Source organism: Saccostrea cucullata, unplaced genomic scaffold, assembly GCF_032062105.1.
Source record: "Saccostrea cucullata isolate Sc308-1 unplaced genomic scaffold, CSIRO_AGI_Scuc_v1 ctg6440, whole genome shotgun sequence".
Lineage (NCBI taxonomy): Eukaryota > Metazoa > Mollusca > Bivalvia > Ostreida > Ostreidae > Saccostrea > Saccostrea cuccullata.
Window position 1 is genome coordinate 17,507 of NW_026927143.1, and position 11,996 is coordinate 29,502.

General features: G+C 34.9%; 1 protein-coding gene across 1 annotated transcript; it reads right to left on the minus strand.

Annotated features, from left to right (window-relative positions):
- Positions 1-887: 887 nt before the first annotated feature.
- Positions 888-11,053, minus strand: LOC134273565 (multiple epidermal growth factor-like domains protein 10; the record flags this gene model as incomplete). Its single annotated transcript, XM_062755757.1, has 8 exons — positions 888-1,872; positions 4,005-4,162; positions 4,300-4,387; positions 5,713-5,846; positions 6,179-6,310; positions 7,090-7,188; positions 7,804-7,833; positions 10,928-11,053. Coding segments are annotated over 8 exons (893 nt in total), but the record flags the coding sequence as incomplete, so codon positions are not given.
- Between the last annotated feature and the right edge of the window lie 943 nt (positions 11,054-11,996).

The following is an 11,996-nucleotide window of genomic DNA, read 5'->3' on the forward strand; positions in this document are numbered from 1 at the left end:
GCGTCTGACAACAACAGACGCAGAACGTCTTGCTTGGACGCTCATTGAAAGCGGAATATTGATACTATAAATATTTAGTCTTTTAGAGAACCATTGGCAGGATAAATTCGTTATGTAGACACTTAGAGGGGTAATATGGAAATATGTGGGGTCCTTGAAAAAAATCTATTTTGGGCTCGGCTTATGCCTCGCCCAATATGAACTTTTCAAGGACCCCACATATTTCCGTATTACCCCTCTAAGTGTCTTCATAACCAATAATATGAACCCTAGAAAACAGGTTCGTCCTATTACGGATCATATTTGAATAAAGCAATCAAGTAATTTCAGAGTCTGTTATGTCTGTTTATTATTGAGATGCTTTACTGATAAGAGACAGTAATGACCAGTTTGAACAAATAAACATTATGATAAACGAGATGACTTCAGTTTTTCTGCATCAACATTCCTTACCTATAAAGTTATAATTCGCTATCACTTGCATATGGTGTTTATGACTCCAACTTTTTTTTTGATACTCCAGAGAATACTTAAGTATCATCAACCTCTGGAATGAGACAGACTACAAATAAATACATTGATTTTACTGGGATTTTAATAACCTCAGCTAAAGTCAGAGTTCTGTTTATTATGGTCTAAACCTTAATCTTGATAACAATTACTACCTTTTTGTCAAATTTTGACATATTTCTTAGCATTATTAAACTACTAGTAAATTTGACTACAGAATACTGTAAACCAACTATTATTTTCATAATCTTCTTTTATTTGCTATTCCTTAGTTTTAAATTAATCCACAGTGATAAATTTTCACAAAAATAAGGAAACATTTTCTATAAAATCAAGCAAACAAAAATGGTTCGCAGTGATTAAAATTCGTGATTTAAAGTAGGTCGCAAAACTCGAATATTTTTTGATGCGAATAAAAGTTGGTTTACATAATTCAGTCTGTCTGATCAGTGGAGAGGGCCCACATTAGGTCACTCAACCAACAAAGGTTGCTTATTCCTGGACAAATCAAGTAGTTATAATCCTAACACAAGGACCAGTGTGCAAATAATTCTGTGTAACAGACACTTTTGGAAAGAATAAATTCATTTGTTGATTTAGATTGTTCCGCAAACTCCCAAACATCAAGGTCGGCCTCTATTATTTGAGTCTTTATTATACAATATACCAAGGTATAACAAAATAATACAAATAATACAGCAGTATACAAAGTAGTACATATAATGCAGTAATATACAAATAGTTGCATTTCACCATTTAAAAGGCTTAAAAAAACAAACACATGTGTCTAGAGTTTTTCTCTTTCATAAATTATAACAAAAATAGGGCAAACATTTACTTGTAACAATTATTGCATAAAAGACTTATATCCTCTCTCATGTATTAAATACTGTATAGGGGATTAATTTCACGGGTTGTAATTTTCACGTTTTTCTCTTCTCTGAGATCGTCGCGGTTTCTTGAATTTGCGGAATTGGTTTATAATAAAAGTTCCCTCCCTTATCTATACTATTGAAAACTTATTCTCTGTTTCTTGAATTCACGGATTCATCAACACGATATATCGAATATTTACACCGCGAGTTATTTTCCACCTATACAGTATCCTCTCTCATGTATCAAACTTTCAGACAATAGTAAATCACCACACCAATCTTTGAAGTCCCAAGTATCGCTGTTGTATGATAATATCAAAGATGTATATAGTATCAGACAATCCCTGTCCTTGTTGTGATATTAAGCTGTAGCGCTGTCTTCTGATTGGGCTTCTGTTTTCCCGCCTGAGGTGTCGGCCATGTTGTCTGAATGCTGTACGTCGTAGTGAGGGTTAGTAAAACCTCGTACGTCACTGTCCTCGTGGAGCTGTATAAGAAATCAGACAATGAATTGTGTGGCGGGACAATGCTTTATTAATAGACTAGAAAGGAATATATTTAAACAAAAAATAAGCTTATAGCAGACATGCTTATAATAAATTTATGCTTAGAGTGATTTTAATTCCACATGCGTAAAAATAAATAGAAAAATAATAACAGGTTTATCAAATTCATAAAAAACTAGAAATATGTCCCCGCTGAGGCTATATTAGTAAAGCAACATGAAAATTTGTATGTGTGTAAAATTTGATCAGAATATCTTGTATGTTGATGCAGGTGAATTGCTTGTTTGAAAAAATATAGGTCAGATTCAGCATCCGAAGCAAGTCTGGTAGTGTCCATCCCTAGATGCATCATCCATGCAAGTTTGGTTCAGGTAGGACTTATAATTACTTAGGAATCAAAATATAGGTCATATCCAGCATCCGAAGCAAGTCTGGCAGTGTCCATCCCTAGATGCATCATCCATGCAAGTTTGGTTCAGGTAGGGCTTATAGTTACTTGGGAATGAAATAGGGCTGGGTATTGGCCCAAGATTTTCGTATTGCGATATATTGCGATATTTTAAACTGTATCGCGATATGTATTACAATATTTTCAATGTAATTAAAATAGCATTTTCTTACTATATTTACTTAATTTACATACAGAATGTACATAACTATGAACACGTAACCTTGAACACGGAAAAAAATCTTGTTGATTTCATCTAAGTTATGCTCTGAAATGCTCCCACAAAACTTCTGTCTTACTGTTTGGCTTAATAACAAACTTTCATGTCTATTTTTATACTTCAAAATGACAAAATTCCTTAATCTTAGCATATTGCCAATATATCAATATTACAAAATCGTATTGCAATACGATATTTTTTGTCATTGTATCGCAATATATTGAAATATCGATATTTTTGCCCAGCCCTAGAATGAAAATATAGGTCAGATCCAGCATCTGAAGCAAGTCTGGTAGTGTCCATCCGTAGATGCATTATCAATGCAAGTTTGGTTCAGGTAGGGCTTATAGTTACTTGGGAATGAAAATATAAGTCAGATCCAGCATCCGAAGCAATTCTGGTAGTGTCCATCCCTAGATGCATTATCCATGCAAGTTTGGTTCAGGTAGGGCTTATAGTTACTTGGGAATGAAAATATAAATCAGATCCAGCATCCGAAGCAAGTCTGGTAGTGTCCATCCCTAGTTGCATCATGCATGCAAGTTTGGTTCAGGTAGGGCTTATAGTTACTTGGGAATGAAAATATAGGTCAGATCCAGCATCCGAAGCAATTCTGGTAGTGTCCATCCCTAGATGCATTATCCATGCAAGTTTGGTTCAGGTAGGGCTTATAGTTACTTGGGAATGAAAATATAAGTCAGATCCAGCATCCGAAGCAAGTCTGGTAGTGTCCATCCCTAGATGCATCATCCATGCAAGTTTGGTTCAGGTAGGGCTTATAGTTACTTAGGAATGAAAATATAGGTCAGATCCAGCATCCGAAGCAAGTATGGTAGTGTCCATCTCTCAATGCATCATCTATGCAAGTTTGGTCCAATTACGGCTTATAGTTCTTTAGTAATGAACCTGCTCCAAAAACTTTAATCTGGTCACTCATCTGGAAAATGTAGGTCAGATCCAGCATCCGAATCAAGTCTGGCAATGTTCATCCTGAGATGCATCATCCGTGCAAGTTTGTATCAACATGTGAAATTTGGTAACACCATCTTGAATGGTATGTTTTAAACTGAGCTAAACACTCATTTAAGAAAAGTGAGGTCAAGGTCAAAGGAAAGGTCAAGGTCAAAAAATGTTGATGCAGTTGAATAGCTCTCATCAATATCTATCATCATATGAAGTTTGATGAAAATATCTTGGATAGTTTCTTTGAAACTGAGCTTTCAACAGAGCTAAACACAAAGTGTGACGGAAGGACAGAAGGACGGAAGACGGACATGACAAACACTATATGCCCCGGCCATATTCATGGCGGGGCATAAAAATATTGACTATCCCTGGCACTTTGTTATAAATGTGCTTTACCGTAAACTTAATAATAAACAAAGTTATTAAACTTATGTGATCTCTTTATACTTTTAAATGAGAAAAGTCCGTAAAAATCTTACAGAATTGTTCAAGTTCATTGACGTGATATTGTTCTGCTGATTGTGAAATCTTCTTCTCATGATAAAGATGGTCAGCAGGACTACCAGCAAAATGAGGACCAGTAAACCCATGACAATACCGACCACTTGACCTGGGGTCAAGGTCACATTAGAAGGTGCTGAAAAGTAAAGAATATCTATATAAAAAATTTACAGTTCAGAAGATTTAAAACTCAGCATTTTGTTTGCTTGAAAAAGTATACTTCTAACTTTGGCAGAATTTTATTTGAACTTTCTGTATACAATGTTCACTTACAGCTAAGTGATTTCTGTGAAGCCAGAGTTCTCCCTAGTGACTGTGAACAGTCATCTCCAAAGAAACCATACTGACACACACATTTACCCTGAAAAAGTAACAAAACCATACTGACACACACATTTACCCTGAAATAGTAACAAAAACTGTATAAATTTGTATGTTTTACCATTTAACAAGAATTGTCATAATTAGTAGTTACCATTATTATAAGAAAAGAAAATATTAACAGACTGAAAGATAATGTAGAAATCAAGCTTTATAAGCTTATATAAGCAAAAAAAAAACAGAAACATGTGTCATATATCTATCTCCTGTTCTAAATTCTTTCAAAATGGTAAACATTTCTTATATCTAATGAAAGATGTCATCAAATATTAATTCATAAATGACCCCCTATAAATGGTCGCATTTGCTTGATAAGCTCTTTTTTAGAATATCTTTTAACAAAGTAAGGGGAAGCAACTCTTTGTTGACCAAGTTGGAAGGATAAAATAAAGGGCAGTAACTCTGTTTAAAGGTTTACAGATTCCTCCATTGAGACACGCCCCCTGGTGACAGGGACACTCTCCTGTTGTAGGAACACAGTTTTGCTTACAAAGTGAAGGGCAGTAACTCTGTCTAATGTATTACCTGTTTACAGATTCCTCCATTGAGACATGCCCCCTGGTGACAGAGACATTCCCCTGTTGTAGGAACAGTTTTGTTTACAAAGTGAAGGGCAGTAACTCTGGTTAATGTATTTACCTGTTTACAGATTCCTCCATTAAGACACGCCCCCTGGTGACAGGGACATTCCCCTGTTGTAGGAACAGTTTTGTTTACAAAGTGAAGGGCAGTAACTCTGGTTAATGTATTTACCTGTTTACAGATTCCTCCATTGAGACACGCCCCCTGGTGACAGGGACATTCCCCTGTAGGAGGTATGCAATGAAGGGCAGTAACTCTAGTTAATGTTTTTACCTGTTTACAGATTCCTCCATTGAGAAACGCCCCCTGGTGACAGAGACATTCCCCTGTAGGAGGTATGCAATGAAGGGCAGTAACTCTAGTTAATGTTTTTACCTGTTTACAGATTCCTCCATTGAGACACGCCCCCTGGTGACAGGGACACTCTCCTGTTGTAGGGAGACAGTTTTGTTTACAAAGTGAAGGGCAGTAACTCTGGTTAATGTATTTACCTGTTTACAGATTCCTCCATTGAGACACGCCCCTTGGTGACAGGGGCATTCTCCTGTTGTAGGAACACAGTTTTGTTTACAAAGTGAAGGACAGTAACTCTGGTTAATGTATTTACCTGTTTACAGATTCCTCCATTGAGACACGCCCCCTGGTGACAGGGACACTCTCCTGTTGTAGGAACACAGTTTTGTTTACAAAGTGAAGGGCAGTAACTCTGGTTAATGTATTTACCTGTTTACAGATTCCTCCATTGAGACACGCCCCCTGGTGACAGGGACATTCTCCTGTTGTAGGAACACAGTTTTGCTTACAAAGTGAAGGGCAGTAACTCTGGCAGTTTGTTCCCCAGGTTCCTGGATCACAAGCTGCAATAAAAAGAATATTTAACATTTCAACATCTTTTCATGAATTTATGTGTTAAATCACTCATATTGTTTTGCAATACTTCAAAATAATTCAGACTTTCTATCAAAAAGTACTTGGAACACCTTTTTTGTCATTGTTAACAAAAGTGTATAGGGACAACTTCATATAAAATTCAAAAGCCATGGATAGTACTTAATATGGTCACATTGATCTTCTGTTTTCCTCTATATCCCACTACACACACACACTGTTCATTTACACTGACACATGACCCACCATTACAACAGGACACTGTTTACTGTAATCTAATACCTGTGTCTACAGTACTTACTTTGGTTACAGAGGTTTCCTTTATACCCTGCGGCACACAGACACAGTCCTGTAATACTGTCACATGACCCGCCGTTAAGACAGTCCGGACACTGGTTACTGCAGTCAGCTCCGTACATACCGTCAGGACACTCTGTAATATAACAGTGTCAGAGTTACCTTAACATTATCAGAGAATTTACTTATATCTGTTCATTATTACTTGAGACATTGAGAGTAGTGTGACCTACTTTATCCACTGACATTGAGAGTTGTGTGACCTACTTTATCCACTGACATTGAGAGTTGTGTGACCTACTTTATCCACTGACATTGAGAGTTGTGTGACCTACTTTATCCACTGACATTGAGAGTTGTGTGACCTACTTTATCCACTGACATTGAGAGTTGTGTGACCTACTTTATCTACTGACATTGAGAGTTGTGTGACCTACTTTATCTACTGACATTGAGAGTTGTGTGTGACCTACTTTATCTGCTGACATTGATAGTTGTGTGACCTACTTTATCTGCTGACTTGAGAGTTGTGTGACCTACTTTATCTTCTGACATTGAGAGTTGTGTGACCTACTTTATCTGCTGACATTGAGAGTTGTGTGACCTACTTTATCTTCTGACATTGAGAGTTGTGTGACCTACTTTATCTGCTGACATTGAGAGTTGTGTGACCTACTTTATCTACTGACATTGAGAGTTGTGTGACCTAATTTATCTGACTAACATTGAGAGTTGTGTGACCTACTTTATCTGACTAACATCGAGAGTTGTGTGTGACCTACTTTATCTGAATGACATTGAGAGTTATGTGACCTACTTTATCTGTTGACATTGAGAGTTGTGTGACCTACTTTATCTGCTGACATTGAGAGTTGTGTGACCTACTTTATCTGCTGACATTGAGAGTTGACCTACTTTGATCACAGAAGGTTCCACTCCAGCCCGGCTGACACGTACATTCTCCCGTTACTTTGTCACACACACCGTTATTCTGACAGCCACACTGCTGGGCACACTGGAAACCAAAATACGCATATCTTAACTAAAAACCAAAGTTTGGGGCTCAACATTCTGTAAATACATCATATAAACATACCTTAACAAAAAACCAAAGTATGGGGCTCCATATTCTGTAAATACATCACATAAACATATCTTAACTAAAAACCAAAGTATGGGGCTTTAACATTCTGTAAATACATCACATAAACTTATCTTAACTAAAAACCAAATATTAGGCTCCACACTCTGTAAATACATCACATAAACTTATCTTAACTAAAAACCAAAGTATGAGGCTCCACACTTGTAAATACATCGTATAAACATATCTTAACTAAAAATCAAAGTATGAGGCTCCACACTGGGTAAATACATCGTATAAACATATCTTAACTAAAAACCAAAGTATGAGGCTCAACATTCTGTAAATACATCGTATAAACATATCTTAACTAAAAACCAAAGTATGGGGCTCAACATTCTGTAAATACATCATATAAACATACCTTAACAAAAAACCAAAGTATGGGGCTCCATATTCTGTAAATACATCACATAAACATATCTTAACTAAAAACCAAAGTATGGGGCTAACATTCTGTAAATACATCGTATAAACATATCTTAACTGGAAACCAAAGTATGAGGCTCCACACTCTGTAAATACATCACATAAACTTATCTTAACTAAAAACCAAAGTATGGGGCTCCATATTTTGTAAATACATATCTTAACTAAAAACCAAAATTGGGGTATATTTTGTAAATACATCACATAAACATTCTTAACTAAAAACCAAAGTATGAGGCTCCACACTCTGTAAATACATGTATAAAAAAAATTTTAACTAAAAACCAAAGTTAGGCTCCACACTCTGTAAATACATCACATAAACTTATCTTAACTAAAAACCAAAGTATGAGGCTCCCCCCTTTAAATACATCACATGAACTTATCTAAACTGGAAACCAAAAATAGGCTCCACACTCTGTAAATACATCATATAAACATATCTTAACTGGAAACCAAAGTATGAGGGCCCCCTACTCTGTAAATACATCATTAAACATATTTAATAAAAACTAAAGTATGAGGCTCCATATTCTTAAAAACATCACATAAACATATCTTTCAAAAAACCAAAGATGAGGCTCCATACTCTTTAAAAACATCATATAAACATACTTAACTAAAAACTAAAGTATGAGGCTCCATATTCTGTAAATACATCATATAAACATATCTTAACTAAAAGCCAAAAAATAGGCTCCACACTCTGTAAATACATCGTATAAACATATTTTTAACTAAAAACCAAAGTATGAGGCTCCACATTTGGGAAAACTTTGGTATAAACATATCTTAACAAAAAACCCAAAGTATGGGGCTCAACATTCTGTAAATACATCATATAAACATACCTGAACAAAAAACCAAAGTATGAGGCTCCATATTTGTAAATACATCCTTTAAACATATCTTAACTAAAAACCAAAGTATGGGGCTTAACATTCTGTAAATACATATTATAAACATATCTTAACTAAAAACCAAGTATAGGCTCCACACTTTATACATGGTATAAACATATCTTAATTTGGAAACCAAAGTATGAGGCTCCATACTCTGTAAATACATCACATAAACTTTTCTTAATTTAAAAACCAAAGTATGAGGCTCCACACTCGAAAAATACATCACATGAACTTATTAAACTGGAAACCAAAATATGGGGCTCCACACTCTGTAAATACATCATATAAACATATCTTAACTGGAAACCAAAGTATGAGGCCCCATACTCTGTAAATACATCATATAAACATATCTTAACTAAAAACTAAAGTATGAGGCTCCATATTCTGTAAATACATCACATAAACTATTTTTAACAAAAAACCAAAGTATGAGGCTCCATACTCTGTAAATACATCATATAAACATATCTTAACTAAAAACTAAAGTATGAGGCTCCATATTCTGTAAATACATTTTTTAAACATTTTCTTAACTAAAAGCCAAAGTATGAGGCTCCACACTCTGTAAATACATCGTATAAACATATCTTAACTAAAAACCAAAGTATGAGGCTCCACACTCTGTAAATACATGGTATAAACATATCTTAACTAAAAACCAAAATAGGCTCCACACTCTGTAAATACATAGTTTTAAACATTTTAACTAAAAACCAAAGTATGAGGCTCCACACTCTGTAAATACATCACATAAACATATCTTAACTAAAAACCAAAGTATGGGGCTCCAAAAGGGGAAAAAAATTTTTGTATAAACTTATCTTAACTAAAAACCAAAGTATGAGGCTCCACACTCTGTAAATACATCGTATAAAAATATCTTAACAAAAAACCAAAAAAGTATAAGGTTTAAACACTCTGTAAATACACCCTTAAAACATTCTTAACTAAAAACCAAAGTATGAGGCTCCAAAATTCTGTAAATACATAGTATAAACATTTTAACAAAAAACCCAAAAGAATTAGGCTCCACACTCTGTAAATACATCACATAAACATATTTTTAACTTAAAACCAAAGTATGAGGCTCCATACTCTGTAAATATATCACATAAACATATCTTAATTTAAAAACCCAAAAAGTAGAGGCTCCATCTTGAAAATACATCGTATAAACTTATCTTAACTAAAAACCAAAGTATGAGGCCCCATTTTGTAAAATATCACATAAACATATCTTAAAAAAACCAAAGTATGAGGCTCCATATTCTGTAAATACATCATAAAAAACAGAGTTCTTGAAATCTTTCGGTCCTGTCGGCAAGACCGATAAGAAAAACCCAAAGGGACCGATCCTTTACGTTCTGTGTCAGTCAAAATACCGGAAAGGGGTTTGAGAAAGCAACTTAAAAATCCGACTAAATTTGGTACGAATTCCCTATAACCGACCAATCATAATCTGTTAAACGTTTTTTCAGTATCTCGTAAGAAATGCAAGTACCAAATTTATGATTGATTAATTGTTGAAACCCAAATTTTTTCCCAAAAAGGTATTAGCCAGGGTGAGAAAAATAAACTAAAATTGAAAACCTTTAAAAAAAATTAACCCCCCTCAGGAATTCAACGAAATTTGTCATACGATGATCAAATTCGCATGAAGTATGCAGTGTGTATTGACGGAGGGTGCCAAATGTAATGATAATAAAATTCAAATAAATTTTTAAACTTCTTAAAAAATTTTGTTTTATTATTTTGTTTGACCAAAAGAAATCTTTGGACCGAAAACTTCCTGGGCAGTCAGTCCAAATGACTGACTGTAAGATTTAAGAACTTTTGTATAAAAACCCTTTAATTTAAAAAACCAAAAAAAAAGAGGCCCCCTCTTAAATAACGTATAAACATATCTTAACTAAAAACCAAAGTATGAGGCTCCACACTCTGTAAATTATAGATCATATAAATTTATCTAAACTGGAAACCAAAATACGAGGCACGGCATTCTGCCAAAATATCATATAAACTAACCACTAACTGATCAACATATAAACTAACCACTAACTGATCAACAGTATACCGCGAAATCATTGATTTTTGTGAGGTTTAATTTGTGATGATATTGTATTTCTTAAAAAAAAACATGGATAAACCCACATGTTACAATGCAAGTTCCCCCCAATCCCCCAAATTAATTGGATGGCTAAACCGTTAAAAAGATATCTTGTTTAAGTACACAGTGCTATTGTAAAATAGTGTTGTAATAATTCCCTCGTACCTTGTTCACAGTGGTGACCTATTTTTCCCGGGGGACACAGGCACCCTCCAGTGACGGGGTTACAGTTGGCCCCTCCACAGTTACAAACATTGCTACAATGTTTACCCCAGGATCCAGCGTCACACACTAAATATAAACAGACATAAAAAATAACACACTTTTTAATATCATACATCTGTAAGATTGAGGTCCCTACAGTTATAGACATTGCTACAATGTTTCCCCAAGGATCCAGCCTCACACACTTAATATAAACAGACGATAACCAATTTAGTTAATATCATACATCTGGATTAGGTCCCCCATTATAGCGTTGCTCAATGTTTCCCCCAGGATCCAGCCTCACGCACTTAAATTAATACAAGAGGCCCAATGGCCTTAATTGTTTCTGATAAATTATACAACCTATCACTTGTATTTGAAGCCTCTAACCCTAAGTATTCTAAGACCCAGGGTTTTATCACCTACAAAGTTTGATGATTCTTAGCCAATTAGGACTACTTTTTTGGGCTACATTCTTGGAAAACACAAAATGCATCAACTGACAAAGTTTTATAATTTAAGCCAAAAAACCTAAAAACTTAAATATAGCCATAAAAAGTCACAGTGACCTACTTTTTGGCACTTCTCCAAAAACCCAAATTCAACTGACAAAGTTTGATGATTCTAAGCCAATAAGTACCGGAAAATACCAGGTACTTAGATATAGCCATAAAATGTCAAAAGTAATCATTGACCTACATTTTGGTTGAAATTTTTTAGAGTCCCAAGAGCATCTGCTGACCAAGTTTTAATTCTAAACCAAAAATACCTGAGATATTTAAAAGTAGGTCACCATGGCCTACATTTTGGACGAATTTAAAACCCAAGATGCATAAACTGACAAAGTATGATGATTCTAAACCAATAAGTACTAGAGATACATAAATATAGCCATAAAATGTAAAAGTAGGTCCCCTGACCTACATTTTGGACAAATTCTCCGAAAACCCAAGATGCATCAACTGACAAAGTTTGATGATTCTAAGCCAATAAGTACTGGAGATACTTAAATATAGCCATAAAATGT